Source organism: Doryrhamphus excisus, linkage group LG10, assembly GCF_037039965.1.
Source record: "Doryrhamphus excisus strain RoL-2023G ecotype Guam linkage group LG10, RoL_Dexc_Guam_v1.1, whole genome shotgun sequence".
Classification (NCBI taxonomy): Eukaryota; Metazoa; Chordata; class Actinopteri; order Syngnathiformes; family Syngnathidae; genus Doryrhamphus; species Doryrhamphus excisus.
In genome coordinates, this window is record NC_136366.1 from 7,142,557 (window position 1) to 7,163,701 (window position 21,145).

Genomic DNA, 21,145 nt, shown 5'->3' on the forward strand with positions numbered 1-21,145 from the left:
CATTCATTCATTTTCTACCGCTTATCCTCACGAGGGGTCGCAGGGGTGCTGGAGCCTATCCCAGCTGTGACTGGTGGCCAGCCAATCACAGGGCACATATAGACAAACAACCATTCACACTCACATTCATACCTATGGACAATTTGGAGTCGCCAATTAACCTAGCATATTTTTGGAACGTGGGAGGAAATCGGAGTATTCGGAGAAAACCCGCGCATGCACAAAGAGAACATGCAAACTCCACACAGAGATGGCCGAGGGTGGGATTGAACTCAGGTCTCCTAGCTGTGAGGTCTGTGCGCTAACCACTTGACCGCCGTGCAGCCCGTTAGTCACTCATATTACCCAATATATTAGATATAATACAACATTTAAGACATAAATAAGACTCATGCTCATTTGTGTTTAATGAAATGTCTTCCAGACATGTAGACAGGAAGTGACATTGGGAATTTTGTTGAGTTTTAGCTACAGCCACAACAGTAGCTTCCGGAGTGTTAGGTCACTCTCTAGTCTGTGTCTCCATAGCCTTGTCACATCTTTGCGACATGACATTAATAGTTCATAAGTTTCATAAGTTAGTTAAAATGAAAGTAAAAATAGCTAAAAGTTCTAATAAATATTGTTAAAAACGCAAAGGTTAAAAAGTTTACAGAGTGAGACATCTTCTCTAGAAAGTATCGTTTTGGGCCACTAGAGAGTGAGTGCTCTCGCATATAGACAAGCTTTGTCGTTTTCTCTCTGTGAAAAGCAGGCTGGCTTCATGGCAGAAATGAAACGGGAAAACCTCATAAACACGCTGAAAGTTGCTCTAAACGCTTGTTTCTTGAGAAATTATCGTCTATGTAAGTATATTGGTGTATAAAGCACTTACATAGATGCATCTGCTGTTTCAAAAGTTGTACTTTTCTTAAGTTCGCTAGCTTCAGGCTACTGCTAGTTTCCATTTGCAGTTGGTGTAAGTGTGTTAGCTAACTGTTAGCTGATGTGTGTTTAGCCTGCAACATGAGCAGTATTGGAATTTTATTTTATTTTTTCCGTATGTTTCGGTTACCACTTATTTTTACAAGAAAGCTTCATAAAGCAAGCAAGTTTTCTTCATTGGTTCGCTGGCTGTCTAGCAGCATACAGACACGTGTTGTGAGGACAGCACATACCTCATGTGACCCTTGTCACAGTGTCGCCCCCTCCTGGTGAAAAATGATAACTGTCATAACAAAGACTGTAGTAAATAGAATGTTAGAATAATGCTAAGTAAGACGAGTAGAATAACAGCACGTATTTGTGTGCTTTTTGTGTGTTCAAATTGTATAGCGCAGGTTTGTTTGTTTGCTTCCGATAACATGTACCGTCTGTAAAGCTTGGCACAGGTCTGTCAAAGAACGCTGAGGGATTTAGTCATATTGTAGCCAAGTGTAAGGACAAGACACGACAATTCCACTGCAGACTACAGTGATTGAGTGCCGTGGGAGCGCAAGAGGTGAAGAAACAGGAATGAGTGATGGAGTATATGGAAGCCAAAGGCCGACGCGGGACCAGCGGAGGGGGGTGGTGAACACGGTGGGAGTAGAAGTGAGTGTAATGAAGAAGGACAGAGGTGCAAAGAGGAGAGACAAACTGAAAGAAGACGAGAGTGGACAACATGAGAAGTGATGGATGTGGATGTTGATGCAAGGCTCTGAGCTTATGAAGTATGGTCATAGAAAGGGGGAGGGCAAGGCACTCTGTGTTATTGTGCAGCGGGCCGTTGGCACCGGCTCTGTCAGTGAGCGGCGTTGATCCGTGAACTTGCCATCTGGATTCTCCCACAAATCACATTAAAGTTTCAAGCCGAGAAATACATCACGCTAAATGAATATTGGATCCGGGGGCCACAGACAGGCCTGATGGAGAAAAAAGGCTCGAGCAACCCGACTCTTTTGTGGTCAGACCGTGGAGCTATCCATCCACTTTGCTCCTTGAGCCCTCCCCTTGTCTGGTCCTTCCATCATTGATGGGCGGCGGCCACGGTACAGTGAAGGGGACGTGATGGATGCAGTCTTTAGTTACCCAAGAACCTGCCTTCAAAATCCAATAGTTGAAATGCTGTCCCCAAGAACAAACGCCAACAAAGAAATGACAATGACACCTTTTAGTCCAAACCTTGATGACCTTTTTAACATTCGGAGGTAATATGGTAATGGTAATGGTTTGATTTCATTTGAACATGCATCAGATTACAATTGAATGCATCACACAATCAGTTCACAGTTCCACATGTCCAAAAGGAGTAGGAAGAAGCAAAGCTTATTAAATCCTACCCCTCCACCTGATACTTTTACAATCAGTAACTGTTACATTTGTTCACTTCCTGCTTTCCTAATATAGTTTAAGTATTTTTTTAGTTTTTTTTTGTAGTTCTTTTTTTTAAATGCTATGGCTTTTTAACGTAGTCCTAGCATATAAGTGTTTCAAATGTAGTTCTTCCCTGAGATCATATTTCTCCTCTCTTGTAGAGAAGTATTGGATGACATTTTTAGCTAATTGGTTCTTTTTAGCCTTATGCATTATTTTAGCTGTTTGAAGATTAACTATATCAGCAAGTTGAAGTATTTGTGATTTTAGAAATAAGGAGTTAGTATGTTCTCTGTAGGCGGCATTATGAATTATCCTTACTGACCTTTTTTTGCAGTATATTTAGCGAGTGAAGATTACCCCATATTTCCACACAATAATTAAGATATGGTAGAACCAGAGAGCAATAAAGAATGTGGAGTGATTTCTGATTGAGAACAAATTTAGCTTTGTTCAATATTGAAATATTTCTGGCCACCTTATGTTGTATATTTGTAATATGAGGTTTCCAGCTCATATTTTCATCTATTGAGATCCCCAGAAATGTATTTTCCTTCACCCTTTCAATGTCTACACCATCTATTTGTATTTGCTGGTGCGTGTCCTTTTTGCTGTTACCAAACAGCATGATTTTAGTTTTACTTAGGTTCAAGGACAATCTATTATCATCAAACCATCTTTTTAATGTGACCATTTCTTCTCTGACCTTACTAATGATTTTGTCTGTATTCCCTCCAGAACAAAAAGCAGTGGTATCATCCGCCAATAATACCAGCTTTAAGTCTTCCGTGACTTTGGAGATATCATTGATGTAAAAGTTGAACAGTTTTGGTCCCAGTATTGACCCCTGGGGAACTCCACACGTAATATATGAACTTGCAGATGTGTATTCTCCTAGCTTTAAAAAGAAGTTCAGACGTGAAGTTCAGACTTGAGTCTCAGAGGTCTAGCTTTGAGGTCTACTTTTCACTAAAACTGGTTCCACTTTATTTTCATGACTTCTAACCTCGTATATCCCAACAAATAAAAACCCTTATCCCAAATGGGTTGCTCTCAAAATTAAGGATCAGCTGTGTTTTATTTCAATTGTAAATGATTCCCGCTATTAGCGTAAAGACGTGTGCTCTTTGCCGCGAGATGTTTTCACTGTTTTAGGAATATTAATGCTTCAGCTCTCCACACGTAACGTGTTGTGCATAGTTTTATGCTAAATATTGGCATATATTGAGATCTTAATTAACTTTTTAATTCCCCGGTTTTGGCATTAGCATATTTTGTCTGTGAAAATAAGAAGCTGTAATTGAAGTACGGCTACACAGAGACACAGTTTGACTCCTTTAACAGCAGGCTCAAAGTTAGTCATGTGTTCAATGCCCAATAATATGCTTGCTTTCCTTTTCATTTCAGCTACATTATGTTGATTTTGCATAAATTGATTAATTTTTTCACCTTTGGGGAGAAAATAATACGTGAGTGGGGGTGGGGAGATGGAAAAGAAAACCCAAATCATTCATCATTCAATAAGACGTTATGTTCTGGTTCCTGCTCGCATATTTTCTGCTGAGGCATCGTTTGTGCTCAAGTAGACCTGATTAAAAATATTGCTTTCCCAAGGTTCCATTTGAAAAGGTAAAAAAAAAAAACAGTTTTGTTTTTTTTTTTCCCAGTCTACTGCTTTGTACTGCTGAGAGTTTATTTTGCAGGCCTGAACTGACAAAAACAGAATTTCCTGCCGCCCAACCTTCAATTCTGCGAGATCTCCTGAGAGATATCAATTTGTCCAGGGTCTAATAATGATACGTTTACAAGACAGTCAGAGGTGGCAAAATGCACTTCTGCTTGGAGTTGTTGACCTTTAGTTTACTGTATATACCAAACTGCAATGGCAGTCTCGAGAAGGGACGTCAAAAGCAGGAGCGAGAATCACAGCAGCTCAACATTTTCACCAACAATAAATAGCCTCCGATACAGGACAGTACTTTGGGAAAGAAAAAGGTACAGTCCTTCCTTTTCACTTTGGCTATGGCTTACTACAGTATTGTTACTACATTACTATGTATTAGTATTAGCATGAGTAATAACATAAAAATATTCTCCTTTTGTAGGGTTGCCATATTAATGTTGCTGCCGGTGTATTGACACTACACTACAATAAATTACAATAAATTGCAATATCACTATGTTTTGCTAGTGTGTTAATACCACACTATAAGCAATAACAATACATTTCAATATGTATATTTGGACACCATACATTACATCATCTGTATTTGATGCAGGTGTATGGATAGAATACTAACAGCGAGAGCAATCAGTGTCTTTATGCTAGTTTCTGATACATGACATTATATTACATTATACATGGCAATGTATACCGTACCGTAACAAACAATGATACAATATGATATTTCACCCAGCCTTGCTTTGTAGATTTTGACTGTTGCAAATTTGGTCATTAAAATGTTTCATTGTTACACTAGAAAAGAAGAAAGTTATCACTATTGTTCTGGTAGAATAATAAAAACATTATAAGATGCAAATGAAATGGCGTCATAGTTTTGTGGAAATGGTTAAATGACAATACAAATATAAACTGAGAGTCCATTACAGTAGCATAAGAAACTATTGTTGAAAATCAGTAAGCAATACACAGTTAAAATATACAAACGAGAACTCTCTGGTTGGCTAATTGTGTAAACCAGGCAGACTAGCGTTTGCTCAGGGATATGGCTGTGTGCTAAATAAGCCGACACTGCACACGATGGGAGGAATCAATCAGCGCCGAAGGCTGTCATGCTGAGCGCCAGCCAGCACAAAAGTGACAGCTCATGTTGAGCACTGGCAAGCTTTGAAGCACGTCCTTTACACAAATAAAGGAGTGCCAGTAACACAAGCGACATGGAAGGACAGTTGGCTATTTGAGCGCCGGAGGGCGCCCCCCTCCCCGCTCCAGCCCCAAAAGAGCAGGGGAGTGCCTCACCCATAGTACCTGGCACAGAACCATCCAGCAAAAGGCCACCCCCGAGCGAGGAAAGAAACAAACAAAGAACAAGGCAACACTCCACCCAGCACCGGATGTCACTGGCAGGACAGTTGTCACACCCGAAAATCGAAGGGAAGCCGAGTGCCCAGCTCCGACAGAGCAGCAAAACAGAGAAGGTGAAACCATCAGCAAACCATCCAACTATTCCCACCACCCACCAGGAGCCAGGTGACAGCCCGCCCATCGCCACAACCCCCCTCTGACAGGCCTGAAAACACACAACGCCACAACAAAAGCAGCATACGGGCCTATGCACCCCCGCAAGCAAGCCCCAAATCTACCCAGCGGCGAAGACCTTAAATTCAGAACCTTACCTTTCGGTTCAACTCTCTCTTCACCGGAGCGGACGATGCAGGGTTCGCATCACTGCAGATGCCACACCAATCTGCCGCCCATGTCGGGTTCCATCCTTCCACTTCCAACCACTTCAACTCCTCCACTCGGGGCAAAATCTCATCCCCAACCCGGAGATGACAATCCACCCTTTTCTGGACTAGAACCACAGAGTCAGACTTGGGAATGCAGAGTCTCATCCCACATCCTTTCCAATGAGAGTTGGACACATCATCTGGTAAAAGCAGAGACCCGATCCTGCCCCCACCAAACGGGATCCCCTCAACGTCTTCATGGCTGCACATCAGAAATGGCGTCACCATTGGCAGCCTTAGGAATGAGTCCGACTTATTCCCGGCAATGCGGACCAAGTTCTGACACCGCCCAGTCTAAATTATGTGGTCCGGTACCCCATTCTCCGTACCCCATAAATATTTCCTTTGATGCATTTATTTGACTGTTTTATCCCATTTGGTTTACGTTTCTCCAGGTATCCATTGTGGCATTCTCTCTGTTTCCAGGTCTTCAGGTGATTTTCCCAGAGTACCTGCAGGAGAAGTTCGTCCAGTCGGCTCTGAGCTACATAATGTGTAACGGAGAAGGGGAGTACCTGTGCCGGAACAACCAGTGCATCTGTCAATGTGCCGAGGAGTATCCTCAGTGCAACTGTCCCATCACCGACATCCAGATCATGGAGAACATGCTGCTGGGGATGGCAGAATCCTGGGCGGCCTCCTACAAGGACTTTGAGAACTCTGGTAAGCTTGTAATTAAGCATGATAGTCAGACAGGAATTCATATTAGGAAGAGATCCATTTTTTAACGCTTCATGAAGGACATGGCAGCTGGAAGGGAGGGGCACGCTAAGAGTCTTTTTAGGGATTCTTCACCGTGAGCCGACATCCGTCTCCTGGAGGAAAAGGTTGAGGGTGGCGTCTGACATGTCGGAACGCTGGGTGGAGGAACGTGGCAAATGGGGGGGAGGAGGAGGAGAGGGACCGCGGTGTCTTTGAGGAAAAAGAGCCAAGCAGATCTGACAAGCCTCCGAGGAGGAAAAGTAGAAAACTCAGAGAAATGTCTCAGCTGAGGCTGGAAAAAGCTAATGCTGCTAAACAGTCTTGAAGTCTGGAGGAGAGGCATTTCATGTCGGCATGTTGCAAATTGGCCTTTGAAGGTCATGGTAGTGTCATGCACAGCATACATTGAAACATGACATCACAAAACCGTGAAAGCGACAGAGAATCCAGTAAAGGAGGTCGTCATGTGAGGGAACTTTGGAGATGTCTTCAGCTTGAATGTTCACTCTATTATTTATACCTCTGCCTTTAAATTTAGCTCACCAATCAAGTTAAAACTCCTTGTCCTTCCCCTTAAGTGCCGGCGACATCCCCTAGCTGCTTGTCGCTTAGCTGGAAACTAAATTAAGAAAGACATTTGAACAAATAGGCCGGAAAGACTCTCCGACTCCACCGCAACAGTTCCATCTTCTGGCTCTCATGGGTCACTGCCCCGCTTGGCCTGATGCTAGTGGACTGGAACCAATAAAATACCCAATTCCCACTCTGATGTGTTGTCAAAGGAAACATTCCGCTGCTTTTGATCTTTTTTTAAACATTATTTTAGCTTGAGCTCTTCTCCACATGGGTGTTGATTTCTCTCGCTTTTGTGAGGATATAAATGTTCATTCATTCATTTTTTTACCGCTTATCCGCACAAGGGTCGCGGGGGTGCTGTAGCTTATCCCAGCTGTCTTCAGGCCAGAGGCGGGGTACACCCTGGACTGGTCGCCAGCTAATCACAGGGCACATATAGACAAACAACCATTCACACTCACATTCATACCTATGGACAATTTGGAGTGGCCAATGAACCTAGCATGTTTTTGGAATGTGGGAGGAAACCGGGGTACTCGGAGAAAACGGGGAGAACATGCAAACTCCACACAGAGATGGCCGAGGGTGGAATTGAACACTGGTGTCCTAGCTGGGAGGTCTGCACGCTAACCACTCGACCGCCGTGCAGCCCAGGATATAAATGTGTAAATGAAAAACACACTGTCATGCAACAATAAAAATATACAAATAAAAATGGCTAATAAAAACACGGGCCAGGCTGCATGCTAACGAGCGGTTAGTGCGCAGACCTCACAGCTCGGAGACCCGAGTTCAATCCCACCCTCAGCCATCTCTGTGTGGAGTTTTCCCCATGCATGCGTGGGTTTTCTCCGGGTACTCCGGTTTCCTCCCACATTCCAAAAACATGTTAGGTTAATTGGCGACTCCAAATTGTCCATAGGTATGAATGTGAGTGTGAATGTGCCCTGTGATTGGCTGGCCACCAGTCCAGGGTGTACCCCGCCTCTTGCCTGAAGACAGCTGGGATAGGCTCCAGCACCCGTGCGACCCTCGTGAGGACAAGCGGTAGAAAATGAATGAAAAACACTGGCCACTGTTCGTCGCCACATACAGTATATACCGTATGTCTGATATGGCTTATTTGCTTTTATTATTAGGACTATAATGGGTAATACAAGTGTGAAGGTGACTATAGTGGCTATGAGTGTCATTTCAAGCTCTAATAATGTTAAAAAAAACATATTTAGAAGGTCATAAACAGGTTTTCTATGCAAAAATATAAGTAATCCTACCAGTTAATCGTGATAAACACAATTACTGTACTGATATTTCTTATTTGTCACGATCAAGACTCAATTATGCTTACCTAACAAATGCGGAAATAGCATCCGACAGGATAATGTAACCTCACTCTTGTCATCCGTCTCTGCTGTCTAGATGAGTTCAAGTCCTTCCTAAAGAGGCTGCCCTCCACTCACTTCCTGCCCATCAACAGCGTTCACCTGCTCTGGGGAAGCGACTGGGACCTGCAGGCTCGCTACAGGCTGCTGCAGAGCTCCCTAGAGGTGCAGCGGCTGAAGATCCAGCGCACTGCCCGCAAGCTCTTTGGCCTCAGCATCCGCTGTCACCACAATCCCAACCACCAGACGCCAAGGGAGAGGTGGGTAGAAATACAATCTTACACAATGCGGCAAAACGTCTCATGCTGACAAACCAAAAGGTGTGATGTGACAAGTCTGCTTTGGAGAAATTCTTACAGAATGCGTTCCTCTGTGATGCTGGCACGCACACTTAAGGACGCCATTTATTATAGATCACCAGGTTATGGCTGTGTTCTTTATGTCTGTCGTGTCAAGTCAGTGCTGAGAATTGCACATGCTTACATCACGGCCCGGAAAGAAAGTGCATCTGTGGGAGTTTTGCAGAAAGGTCACTGCACACATCTGTCACCACCTACTGCAGCTGCACCCTGAGAGCCTTTACTCTTGGAGCACCTTTGCCTGACACGGCAGCAACTTTTTGTGGATGAGACGCCCGTGATGGGGACGTCCCCCTCCAAGTTGGTTCAATATTTATTCCAGCCCTCTAAAAATGAGCACTTCCACACCGTTAGAGAGTTTCAGGAAAGGTTGTTTCTGAAGTGTTATTAAAGAACCTCAGCATTCACCTCTTCTACCATCAAGCCTGCTTTAAGAGGGCCTGATTACACTGTAATATACTGCCAGACAAGTGGGTTGGCTTGGGTGGAATGAGTTGTTTTCATTGCGTCTTTGCGCTTGTGGAGATATTACAGCAGTTACGGATGCTGATGTATGTAAATTGGCTATGTGTTCAGTGGTATTACAGTATTACAGCTTGTCATCATGCGTGGTTTACTTTAGTTCCTGCTATTAAATATTAGTGTGAATTCGCACTGATGATATGTTAGATAGCTGATAGCAAAATGTGTATTTACTGATAATCATCAGTTATCATAGAATAACTAATTTGTTGCTATGACAACTTTTATAGCAGACAATTACAAGTTATTTTTTATTATGGACATATAATGACATAATAATTACAGCAAAAAATAGCTATATATATGTATGCATATAGGGTTTTCAATAATTCCTATGAAACCAATTACATTATGGTAATGGTAATGGTTTTATTTCATTTGAACATGCATCAGATTACAATTGAATGCATCACATAATCAGTTCACAGTTCCACATGTCCAAAAGGAGTAGGAAGAAGCTAAACTTATTAAATCCTACTTTTACAATCAGTAACTGTTACATTTGTTCACTTCCTGCTTTCCTAATATAATTTAAAAAAATATATATATATTTTATTTTATTTTTGTCACATACTGAAGTCCAAGATGATATGACCATACAATAACAAAATAGTAAGTGTCAATATAGTGATATATAGCACATCATGACTGGTTCAAGACTCTTCATCCTTGTATTTAGCAAACATCAACTGCTTGTATTGTTTCTTGAATTGGCTCATCGTTGTGCATAGTTTGAGGGTCTTACTCAATCCATTCCATAGTTTGATTCCACATACTGAAATTAGAGGATTAGAGAAATCAGCTAAAATGAGAATTATATCTCCTAAAAAGTTTTTTTTATTAAAATCAGTCATGTTAAATATTGTTTGGCAGGGTGGAGGTCTACGTTCTACCGACTAAAATTGCAGTTTATCTATGAAATTGTGTTTGTTTGGAATTTTGATCTCTGTATCCTGCATTCTTGCCCCCAGTGCTTGTTTTAAAAGTCTAAAAATAAGCCCCTACTGCGCTACCAATGGGGACTCGCCATTTCTCTTGGCAGCCCATAACAGGTGATCAGTGGATGAGGGAATTGCAGCTTTGCTGAAGATCCGTAAAGTGTTTCAAAGGTGTGTGCCCCCCACCCCAGGGAGGCCTTGTAGCACATCTTCAACATGCCAGCCAGGCCGCAGAGGCGAGAGCTGCTCTGGACAAGCACGAGGATGATGATGTGAAAAGCATCTCGCATCAGCAGCCATCCCCTGTGCGTTTGTGTCGCCGTCATTCGTACACGAGAACCACAATGGGGGTGGATGTTGTCATCCAGCTGCCACTGTGTGCATGCTCTCACTTGGAGAGCTGCTGTGAGAATCATGTTCAATGGCGTCTCCTGTGGATTCAACAGCATCCCAGCTTTCTCCACATTCTCCAAGCTCTCTGAATGCGGAGGCCCCCTTTAGTGATCAGCCATTACCTCACCACGAGACATCTTTGGCGGGTAAACAGAAATGTCAAATGGTCCAAGAAGTGCAGTTCTGCTTCGTGGAGAACTGTTGAAATGTTTTTCGTGACAAAAGATGCACATAGCTTGCTACCAATTATTGTTATTAATCATTAAAATGAGCTAAAAAAATCCTTCTGTTCAATTTTCAATATGTTTATAGAAATCATTGTGCTGTGTTCTAACTGCTTGGCTCTTTCTTACGAGGAGCGGGCAACATAGCTTCAAATTGATGTCATTTCCTTTGATAATAAAACACGTTTGGAACAATATGTAATATCGCACATTGCAATGTAAACAAACATAGTACATTTTATAAGCAAGTTAAATAGCAAATGGTCATGGAACTGACCCTTGAGGAACTCCACACAGCAAGTTACAGTGATCTGTAGGTATAATATAATCAATTGCAGGAACTATATAAATGTACATTTTCTTATATAAATACATCACATTTGCATATTTTTTCCAAGCGTTGCACCAACCAGTATGAATGTAATGTAAATGCAATATTAACGAACCTACATTTTATAATATATGCCTCTGAATGAGGGGAATAAGTATATTCAATGGTGAAAGGGTCGTGGTAGTGACCCTTGAGGAACTCCACACTATGTATCGTATTTCCTGCTACAACTTCTACTGTACATAGGTGTTAAGTTGGTTAAATGCATATTTCATAAAAGACGGACACTATATACATTTGCATTTTCTACACTAATTATGAAAATATGTCACATTTGCATTCGTTTTTTGCTGTTAGCGTTAATATGAACACTTTGTCTAAATGGTGTAAATGATTAATAATGACAGGTTAATGGTCTTGTCACTGCCAAAAAAAATCATCTTGGCTATACATTAGCTTTAATTATTCATGCTCAAATAGTGACATTTATGGAATCTGAATGACCCCTGCATGGGAATATAATATATTCATTAAGTGATAATGACATACTTGGCTTCTAATTGCTATCAGACTGCTTGAATGTGCATTTAGAAGCCTCTCGCCTGAGAAGAATACTTACTGGCGATTTTCATTTACTTATGATGGGATAAATAATGTACGGCTAAACTAATATGATGATTAGTTTTGTATTTAGCGGCCAAGTTTTTTTGTGTGGTTTTACATTTAGGTAGACCATACCATTGCAAATGAATGTCATTTACATTTAATGACAGTCCAGACAGTTGGATTGGGCCGTTCATCTCTGCTCTTATTATCTTATTTTAAAGTCTCTTGTTAAAACAAAAAATCTAATAATAACACTGAATTGCAGATTTCTACTGCTCAAAAGTTTATGATTGAATCTTAATTTGTTTAACAAATGCAAAGTACGCTTAGTAGATAATAAACAATGTCAACTGAAAGGTTATTGTTTTTTGATTTCCTGTGACAATTCTAACAAAGCTTGATGGCGCGCTTAAACAGTCACACAATTCATATGAAAGACATTAGTTAGTGTGTCATTTCCTGCGAGGCACAGAACTTTATAAGAAAGTATGCTAATTCTTAATTTATGTAAATTAAACTGATAAGGCTCCTTCAAATTGTAACACATTTCTATTCTGATTAGTTCCACACATTTCATACAGGAATAACCCATTGATAGCGGAATTACAGACAATAGCTGGTGACATCGAACCCAAGGCAGATGCAGACGAGCCACACTAAACAGGATCTGACTGCATATGAGTACACACGCTGCAGTATTACACAGGAGCAATAAAAACCAGATATGATCATAGAATCACTTGTATCGGGACATCAAGATTAAGATGTTTTTCAGCATTGTGGAAAAGAGTAGCACGGATGAGGTCAAAATTATAGCATCCAGTGGAACAAGAAAGATGATATGATTGCGGCTACAATTCTATATTTTCCCAAAAGATTCTATGTCAACTTCTTGCATATGAGATCGATGTGTTTCCGTTTTTCCCGTTATTAGTACACTGTGTGAGTGAAACCGTATTCTTAAATGTGACCGTTATCAAAATGTGTCCAGCATTACCAATGGGTTTTGAAAGGCTGGAATGAATGAAGAGGACAGCTAAAGCGAAATAGCTGGAGGACATACAGAGAGAGGCTGACAAAATGTGTGATGAAGGAATTATGAAGCTTTTCAATTGTGATGCTTGTCAAGACGGCTTGAGTAGTTTTAGTTCCCAGGAGGACAAAGAGGAGAGTGTTGAATGACTTTCCCAGAAGGTTGTTGGTTCAATACCCATATTACACTCACGGTTCGGCACTTTTTAACTCGCTGTATTACACTCACGGTTCAATACTGCTTAACTAGTCATATTACGCTCACTGTTCTGGTAAAAAGCATTTATGAAATCAAGTGTAAAAAAATCTTTGCATACTAAATATGCCATGTTTTGACATGGACACCGGTTGCCTATATATATGTACTATTTATATACAGATGGGCTTACATAGCGGTGCGCTGTATAGTCCGGAAATCATTGCAACTATTTTTCCATTGACGACATTTTCCTTGTTTATTCACAGCTCTCTCAGAATAGCAAGTATCAGTTCCATGTCTAGTCACTAATTGGAGTGACGCTGTGCCCTGTCATGGCACAATTATGCAAATCATCTGCTTCAGTTTCATGCAAATACACAATTACAACAAAAATAGACACTCATGCTTATGTGCATAATAAACTGGATGACTAATTAGGTTTTTTTTTTATAAAACAAATCAACAAGTGTGCCACTGAAAAGAGCGCACACTGTCCCCGAACTGGTCAAATCAGAGCAACAATATGAACGCCTCAAGGACGAACTGTTCCAACACTCCCACTCTATCTGTCAACACCAGATACCTGGCTCAACAACTGTGTGATTTTGGCCAAAGTATTGCCCTGGAGCTTTATGTATTCCCCCCCTTCCCACCTAATTACAGATAAACATACGGACAGGGCATGTACCAAGAGAGTTTTAGTCTGAGGAGTGCCCAGAAAACTAAATTCTAATGATGTGAATATGATAATGTGGATGCTTTCCAGGGGTAACAACATTTCATGAAGGCATTGATTGACTGCCAAAGACTGTCCAAAGTAAAAAATCAACAAGAGCAATCAAGCCAAAAGTTTTCACAACATCCAGGATGCCAGTTATGCATCCCTAAGTCCACATATGACATGACAAAAAAGTTTTACTAGTTCTTTTTTTTTTTTATTTCTTGTACTGGTCCTCCATGTCGGTTGATGTAGATTTTGCCATCGTATCTTTCCCTGCTTATATTCATTTTAGAAATAAAATTCACGTTGTTCTCTCTAATTCTTTACTTAAACCCTAACGAGCAGTTACACCCGCAAACATAATAACTGCCCACAAACGTAATACAAATCTGCAGCTTTGAATGTAATAATTTATCTTCTTTTGTGTCTGTTATTATATGGGAGCCAGGCAACGACATTTCGTTGGCAATTTCACTAGTGTTTTTGTGCAATGACAATAAAGGGAGTCTATCTATCTATCTATCTATGTAATATGAGACAAAATAATGATCTTTGTGGTTGTTGTTTCTTCTTTCTTCTTTTAATGAGGGCGAAGGTGTTGATGTCATTTTGAGGATTTTAACAAGATAATTTTTTTTTGTGGAAAAAATATCCAAAGAGTATCATTGAATACATTAAAAGAATATTTTACTATTAAATTATAATGTATTTTAAATTAAAAAAATAACATAATTGTGATAATTGCAATTGTTTTAATAAAATTATTATTATTATTATTATTATTATTATATTTTATTATTTCTTTTGGTTATTTCTTCCCCATATACACACAAAATCACACATACAATAATATACTGTAACTAAAACGCACATGTAAGCCCACGAACAAAATTTAATAATTTCCTGCAAAATGTAATAGTTATTACATTTTCCAGGAAATTCAGTATTACGTTTGTAGTGTGCAAATTTTATTACGTTTGGGGTTTATTACGTTTGCGGGTGTAACAAGGAGTTAAGACAATTCTGATTTATTAAGTTAAAAAAAGTAGCTATCTTTGACTACAGGGTTAATGATCACGTACACTGGACAACACAAGAGCAACAGAACCAATGTTGTACTCATGATACGGAGCAAACTGCTCAAACCTGCTTATATTCATTTTAGAAATAAAATTCACGTTGTTGGGATTTTGTCCTGCCCAAGTGTGCTTCCATTGTCCTCTCTAGGTGATATGTTCAAGCTCATTTAGATCTGTAGCTCGAGGGGGGCTTTCTGGTCTGCTAAGAATGCAATGTCATCCATCATAGTTAGTACTCGGGTTCATTAACATGTCATGCTAACCTTGACCAACTCTGCTCTCCTGAAAAAGAAAAATAAGAATCCATTTCCTCTATGAAGTGAAATGAAGTTCTAATACTGTCAAGATGACAGGGGAACATGCCTGGGAGGGGGGATGCGGGGACAAGCTGAGAATAGCAAGTGATACTTTCCACCTAAGGGAAATAACCAAACGTCCAAGTGTTCGACTCTAATCATCCTGACAAGGCAACCTTCATGTATAGATTGCATGGATTCTTTGGTCATGTTCTTATTGGTCTTTCTCGCTCACGGTGTAACGCGTTTTAATGTTTTTCTTGTCTTTTCCGACAAAGGTCCGTGATGCAGTGGCTCAACAGGGTTCAGTCCTTCCTCTACTGCAATGAGAACGGCTTTTGGGGAACTTTCCTGGAGAGTCAAAGGACATGCGTGTGTCATACGGGCGTCACCCTGTGCCAGCGCCCCATCCCTTGCGTGATCGGGGGCAACAACAGCTGCGCCATGTGCAGCTTGGCCAACATCTCCCAGTGCGGCTCCTGCAACAAGGGCTACAAGATGTACCGCGGTCGCTGCGAACCACAGAATGTGGACTCGGAGCGCAGCGAGCAGTTCATCAGCTTCGAAACAGATCTGGACTTTCAGGATCTGGAGTTGAAGTACTTGCTGCAGAAAATGGATTCGCGCTTGTACATTCACACCACGTTCATCAGTAACGAGATCCGCCTGGAGACCTTCTTTGACCCGAGGTGGCGTAAGCGCATGTCCCTGACGCTGAAAAGTAACAAAAACCGTATGGACTACCTTCACATGATCATCGGCCTCTCCATGAAGATCTGCCAGATGCGAAACAGCAGCATCGACCCCATGTTCTTTGTCTACGTCAACCCTTTTAGTGGCAGCCACTCAGAAGGCTGGAGCATGCCCTTCGGCGAACACGGCTACCCGCGTTGGGAAAAGGTCCGCCTGCAGAACTCCCAGTGCTTCAACTGGACCCTCTTGCTGGGAAACCGCTGGAAAACCTTCTTTGAGACTGTGCACATCTACTTGAGAAGCCGAGCCAAGATCCCCACAGGCCTCCGCAACGACACAGGTCCGGTAGATCTAGCGGATCCAAACAAGCGGCAGATCTACATCAAAATATCCGACATCCAAGTATTTGGTTACAGCCTGCGTTTCAACGCCGATCTGCTGCGTAGCGCCGTTCAGCAGGTCAACCAATCGTACACGCAAGGAAGTCAATTCTACTCCTCGTCATCCGTCATGCTCCTGTTACTGGACATACGGGATCGCATTAACCGTCTAGCCCCTCCATCCGCGCCTGGCAAACCCCAACTGGACCTATTTTCTTGTATGTTGAAGCATCGGCTCAAGCTGACGAACAGTGAGATGATCAGAGTCAATCATGCCTTGGACATGTACAGCACAGAGATCCTAAAACAATCAGATCACCTGACTGCTAAGCTGTGTTGATCGCTTTGAACATAAACCAGAAACACCGCAACCTGACTTTCCGGGGTGGGCATTTATTTTTTCTTTTGGCGGATTCCCTTTTTTGGACCTTTTCTGCTTTTTTTTTTTTGATGTAACACAAACTTTGTAAGCATATTACTTCAAAACGACAAAAAAAAAAAATGATGAAAAGTGTTCCGACATGTTTAAGAGACGATATCCGGAACTAATATAAGGACTGTAACATATTTGTCCAAGCATGTCTGTCATTCCCTTAAAGAACTTTTGTGTCAGATTAAAAAAAAAAAACAAGAAAAAAAATGTTGATTCTCTATGTACTGGTGAAAAAGAGGCCTTGATTTTTCCCCCTGAGGGATCAAAGGTTATACTCGATCTGAAACTGCCATTCTTCTTTGAAACATTTTTAATGGGGGAGACAAGGGCAGACCGGATATCCTTTTCATTCAGAAATTGTGTCATCACGCTAAATAACTGGCGATGATTTAATATTAAAAAGAAAGTATGTTTCTAAGGATGAACCAGCTCGAGAGTGAAGCCGACACATTTATTATGGAGTCCTTATTACATTTCAAAACCCGCACCAAGTCGGCGATGCTCTTTTTGCCAGTTATGAGGCACTCCATCATTGTTCCGACATGTAACGCACACACAGCCGGCCGCTAATAGATAGTCACGTCAAAGAACGGAAGCCAGCTGTTTATATATACATATACACTATATGTGGGTGGATGTCTGCGCATTGCTTTTTTTTTTTTTTTTTTTTTTGCTTGTACTGTTAAACAAATGTGTCATTTGAAGATCAATCGAATTTTTTTAAAAATTCTAAAAGCTTTTTACGTGTTTTTTTATTTATTTATGTTATTTCACAAGGCGGTACGTCCTGGTGCACAATGTCGTGGTCTCTAAAGATTTAACAATCAACGCTATTTTGTACTGCTTTGCATAAAACAAAACAACAACAAAAAAAAATGGTACATGTTGTGACTGCTGGTTTGTGGAGCTTTTTTTTTTTTTTTTCGGAGGCACTAAAATGTAAACATTCATTGTTCAGGCACATTTATAAAAAGCCATATTTCCCATCCCTGAAACAGACGTACAGTAACACATAACGTACCGTAAATGCTCTAATTCTCTCTAATTCTTTACTTAAACCCTAATGAGGACGACCCCTTCAGGTGATAATTGGCGAGGAGTGTTACACACACAAACGTAATAACTGCCCACAACCGTAATACAAATCTGCAGCTTTGAATGTAATAATCCCGCAAATGTAATAAATTGCCCACAATAAATTTGCTTACTGCAAACATAATACTGAATTATTATATATGTGGGAAAGTGAAAATCTGTAAATGTAATAACTTCCCACAAATGTAAAATGAGACAAAATAATGATCTTTGTGGTTGTTCTTGTTGTTTGTTTTTTCTTCTTTTCATTTTCATTTTCATTTTGAGGATTTTAACAAGATAATCATTTTTTTGTGGAAAAAATATTCAAAGAGTATCATTTGAATACATTAAAATAATATTTTATTATTAAATTATAATGTATTTTAAATTTAAAAAAACAACATAATTGTGATAATTGCAATTGTTTTAATAAAATTATTATTACTATTATTATTATTATATTTTATTATTTGTTTTGGTTATTTCTTCCCCATATACACACAAAATCACACACACAATAATATACTGTAACTAAAATGCACATGCAAGCCCACAAACAAAATGTAATAATTTCCTGTAAATATAATAGTTATTACATTTGCAGGAAATTCAGTATTACGTTTGTAGTGTGCAAATTTTATTACGTTTGTGGGAAATTTATTACATTCAAAGCTGCAGATTTGTATTACGTTTGTGGTTTATTACGTTTGCGGGTGTAACAAGGAATTAAGACAATTCTGATTTATTAAGTTAAAAAAAGTAGCTATCTTTGACTACAGGGTTAATGATCACGTACACTAGACAACACAGGAGCAACAGAACCAATGTTGTACTCGTGATACGGAGCAAACTGCTCAGCTAGTATTAATACTAGTTGCTGTACACAGCGGTATGACAAGTGTAGCACCGACAGCTCAGTCGTCCAACCATCGCTTTAAAGCGCACATAGAGGTAGATAAATGTTCATGATGATTAAAAGGCAGCTTTTGCCAAATTATGGAGTGTCATCAGAAGATACAACTGTTAACATTGTTTTCTGACCTTGCGCTATTTCTTTAACCTTGAAAGTTTAACGGGTTAAAGGCGTTGATTGGAGCATTTACATTATTCAAACATTTCATTTCCATAACACGGAACATGACAATGATGTTGGATTTGAGTTGCTTTTTGGTTGCTTTGAAGAAATTTGAAAAGAGCACAGCAAAACAGCAAGTATTGTATGTCGGAAAGTCACTGAATTTGTATGTTGTGCTGCGGAAAAAAAAAATATTTTAAAAGAAAATATATCATAGAAATATGAAAGTTTAAAACTATATTTTAATCTGCAATCTTTCCACAACCATTTTTTTTTTTTTTTTTATTGAAACACTACCTATGCCATGTTTGTTGTTGTGTCGGTCACCTTTCAGTTGTTGTCCTGATGCTACAGCATTGGCATTCCAAGTGACTGTGTATATAATGCCATTTCTAATACGGTTCCTCTATCCCATGTCTTTAACGGCACCATAAAAGTCCTTTCACTGTAAAAGACGCCAGCCGAGTCGCAAAATTCTAAATTCAGCATTTTCTTGTGGTTTTGGCCTATAAAGCTCTACTGTATACTACTGCTTCACTGTTTCTTGTGACATTAGTCTTGTGGGCATTGCAGAGGCACATATCGGGTATGCAAATTTCAATCTCGTAATGATTTCCCGTAATTGTTCAGTACGAACCAACTAAAGCATTGCACGGTTTATTTCATTTTGACATAAGGAACAAAAATGAACACCTTATAACTAAATTTATGATCGGATGGAAATTGAAGAGTTTAGCTCAGCTACCAATTGTCAGCGTGCGAGCATGACTTTTGTAAACCATCGCCGTATCACCAGCACATGCTAACATAATATGATCTATTGTTGCGTAAGAGGTAAAAATGACGTAAAATGGTCTGGATGTGTCTCGTATGTTTTACTTTACTGTGTGTGTGTGTGTATGCCTGTAACTATGGCGACTGCATCTTAACGCCATCTACCTTCTGACACTGTGCCTGAACGCTTTCCGAATGCAAACTTACCTTTCTTGACTCACCATCAAACACGCAACAGATGCTCAGAAATAGGTCGCATTTTGAAAAAAAAAAAAAAAAACTGTTTTCAGATTTATTGGCACGTCGCACAACTGATTGTTTTCTCGAGAAGATCGGACGTTAGATATTATATATTAGTATGAAATAAGTGCCTGTTACATATCCCTTTAATATGTTTCCAGCTGGGCAAAAGATCGCGACCAATCACTTCCTTTAGAAGCTTTGGCAACATTTCGGCAATTTTTAAAAAATGACACCAAACAGGCAGAGTTGGCGTTGGTCCCTAATTCTATTATACGTATAAAACAAAAGCAAAATTCTGCTTGTGTTTAGCATAACGTATAGGGCGGTTCTTAAAAGATCTATCTACAGATTAATCTAAAGATTAATCTACAATCCTTACATAAAACACGACCATATATGGATTTCCCTATTCTGTGCGTTCTAAAGAGAGCACTCAACACTCCATTTTTATCGGCATGTCGTGCCGATGCCCAGTCCGTGTTTTTCCTCTCTTTAGAACGCACAAAAAAGAGAATAAAATGTACGTTCCTGGGCAAAATAATCCTTAAATTATCAAAAATTTGATCCTATTGGACTACAATTGGAGGTTATCAGGACTGCTGTTTCTTTTGTTCAGTTGTTGAGCCACTGCAAGGTCCATAAAACGAGCACATAGTACAGTATATTTGTGATGCATTTGTTTACTTTTATATAGCATGCATAACAACATCTGCAAGCGTAATACTCATGAAAGTGCAAATCTGATCACAAACTCCACAGCCTAGCTCAGGGGTCGGCAACCTTTATTATCAAAAGAGCCATTTTACCCCCTCGCTCACTAAAAAAAAAATAGACTGGAGCTGCAAAACATAATTTCAAAATAGCGTAAAAGTCTATCTAAATAAAAATATCTGATAATCTGTTTTAATTTTAACAAGTTTTAACAATAAATACAATAAATAGAAATGCAGTGTTCATGTGTGATGGATCATCTTGGTTAAACTTCAATACCTGACACCTGAAGAAATGTGCAGCGAATTGAGAGTCGACAAACATTTTGATTGACTTCCAGATTTGGAGGGAATTTTGGGGTATCAAAGTAGTTCAGAGGAGAAAAATCAGAGTTGATCGAGTATAGGCCGATTTTTTTTCAAAACTCATTACAGAAGATGCATATTTTCCCCATTCGGGTGTTAAAAAAAAATATTTGAGCCACAACAAAGACACTGAAGAACCACATGTGGCTCTGGAGTCGTGGGTTGCTGACCCCTGGTCTAGCTATTTTATTTAGTACTGAGGGACGATGGAGGCGTCATTTCAATATAA

At 40.1% G+C, this 21,145-nt stretch overlaps 1 protein-coding gene across 1 annotated transcript in view; it reads left to right on the top strand.

Moving 5' to 3' along the window:
• The window catches only part of brinp1 (bone morphogenetic protein/retinoic acid inducible neural-specific 1), a 124,625-nt gene extending 105,276 nt beyond the window's left edge, over positions 1-19,349 (top strand). The window contains exons 6-8 of the mRNA XM_058065135.2: positions 6,232-6,468; positions 8,503-8,725; positions 15,444-19,349. Of these exons, the coding sequence (XP_057921118.1) occupies positions 6,232-6,468; positions 8,503-8,725; positions 15,444-16,578 (1,595 nt within the window). The 3' untranslated portion in view covers positions 16,579-19,349. The remainder of the gene's footprint in view (positions 1-6,231; positions 6,469-8,502; positions 8,726-15,443) is intronic.
• Positions 19,350-21,145: the final 1,796 nt, after the last annotated feature.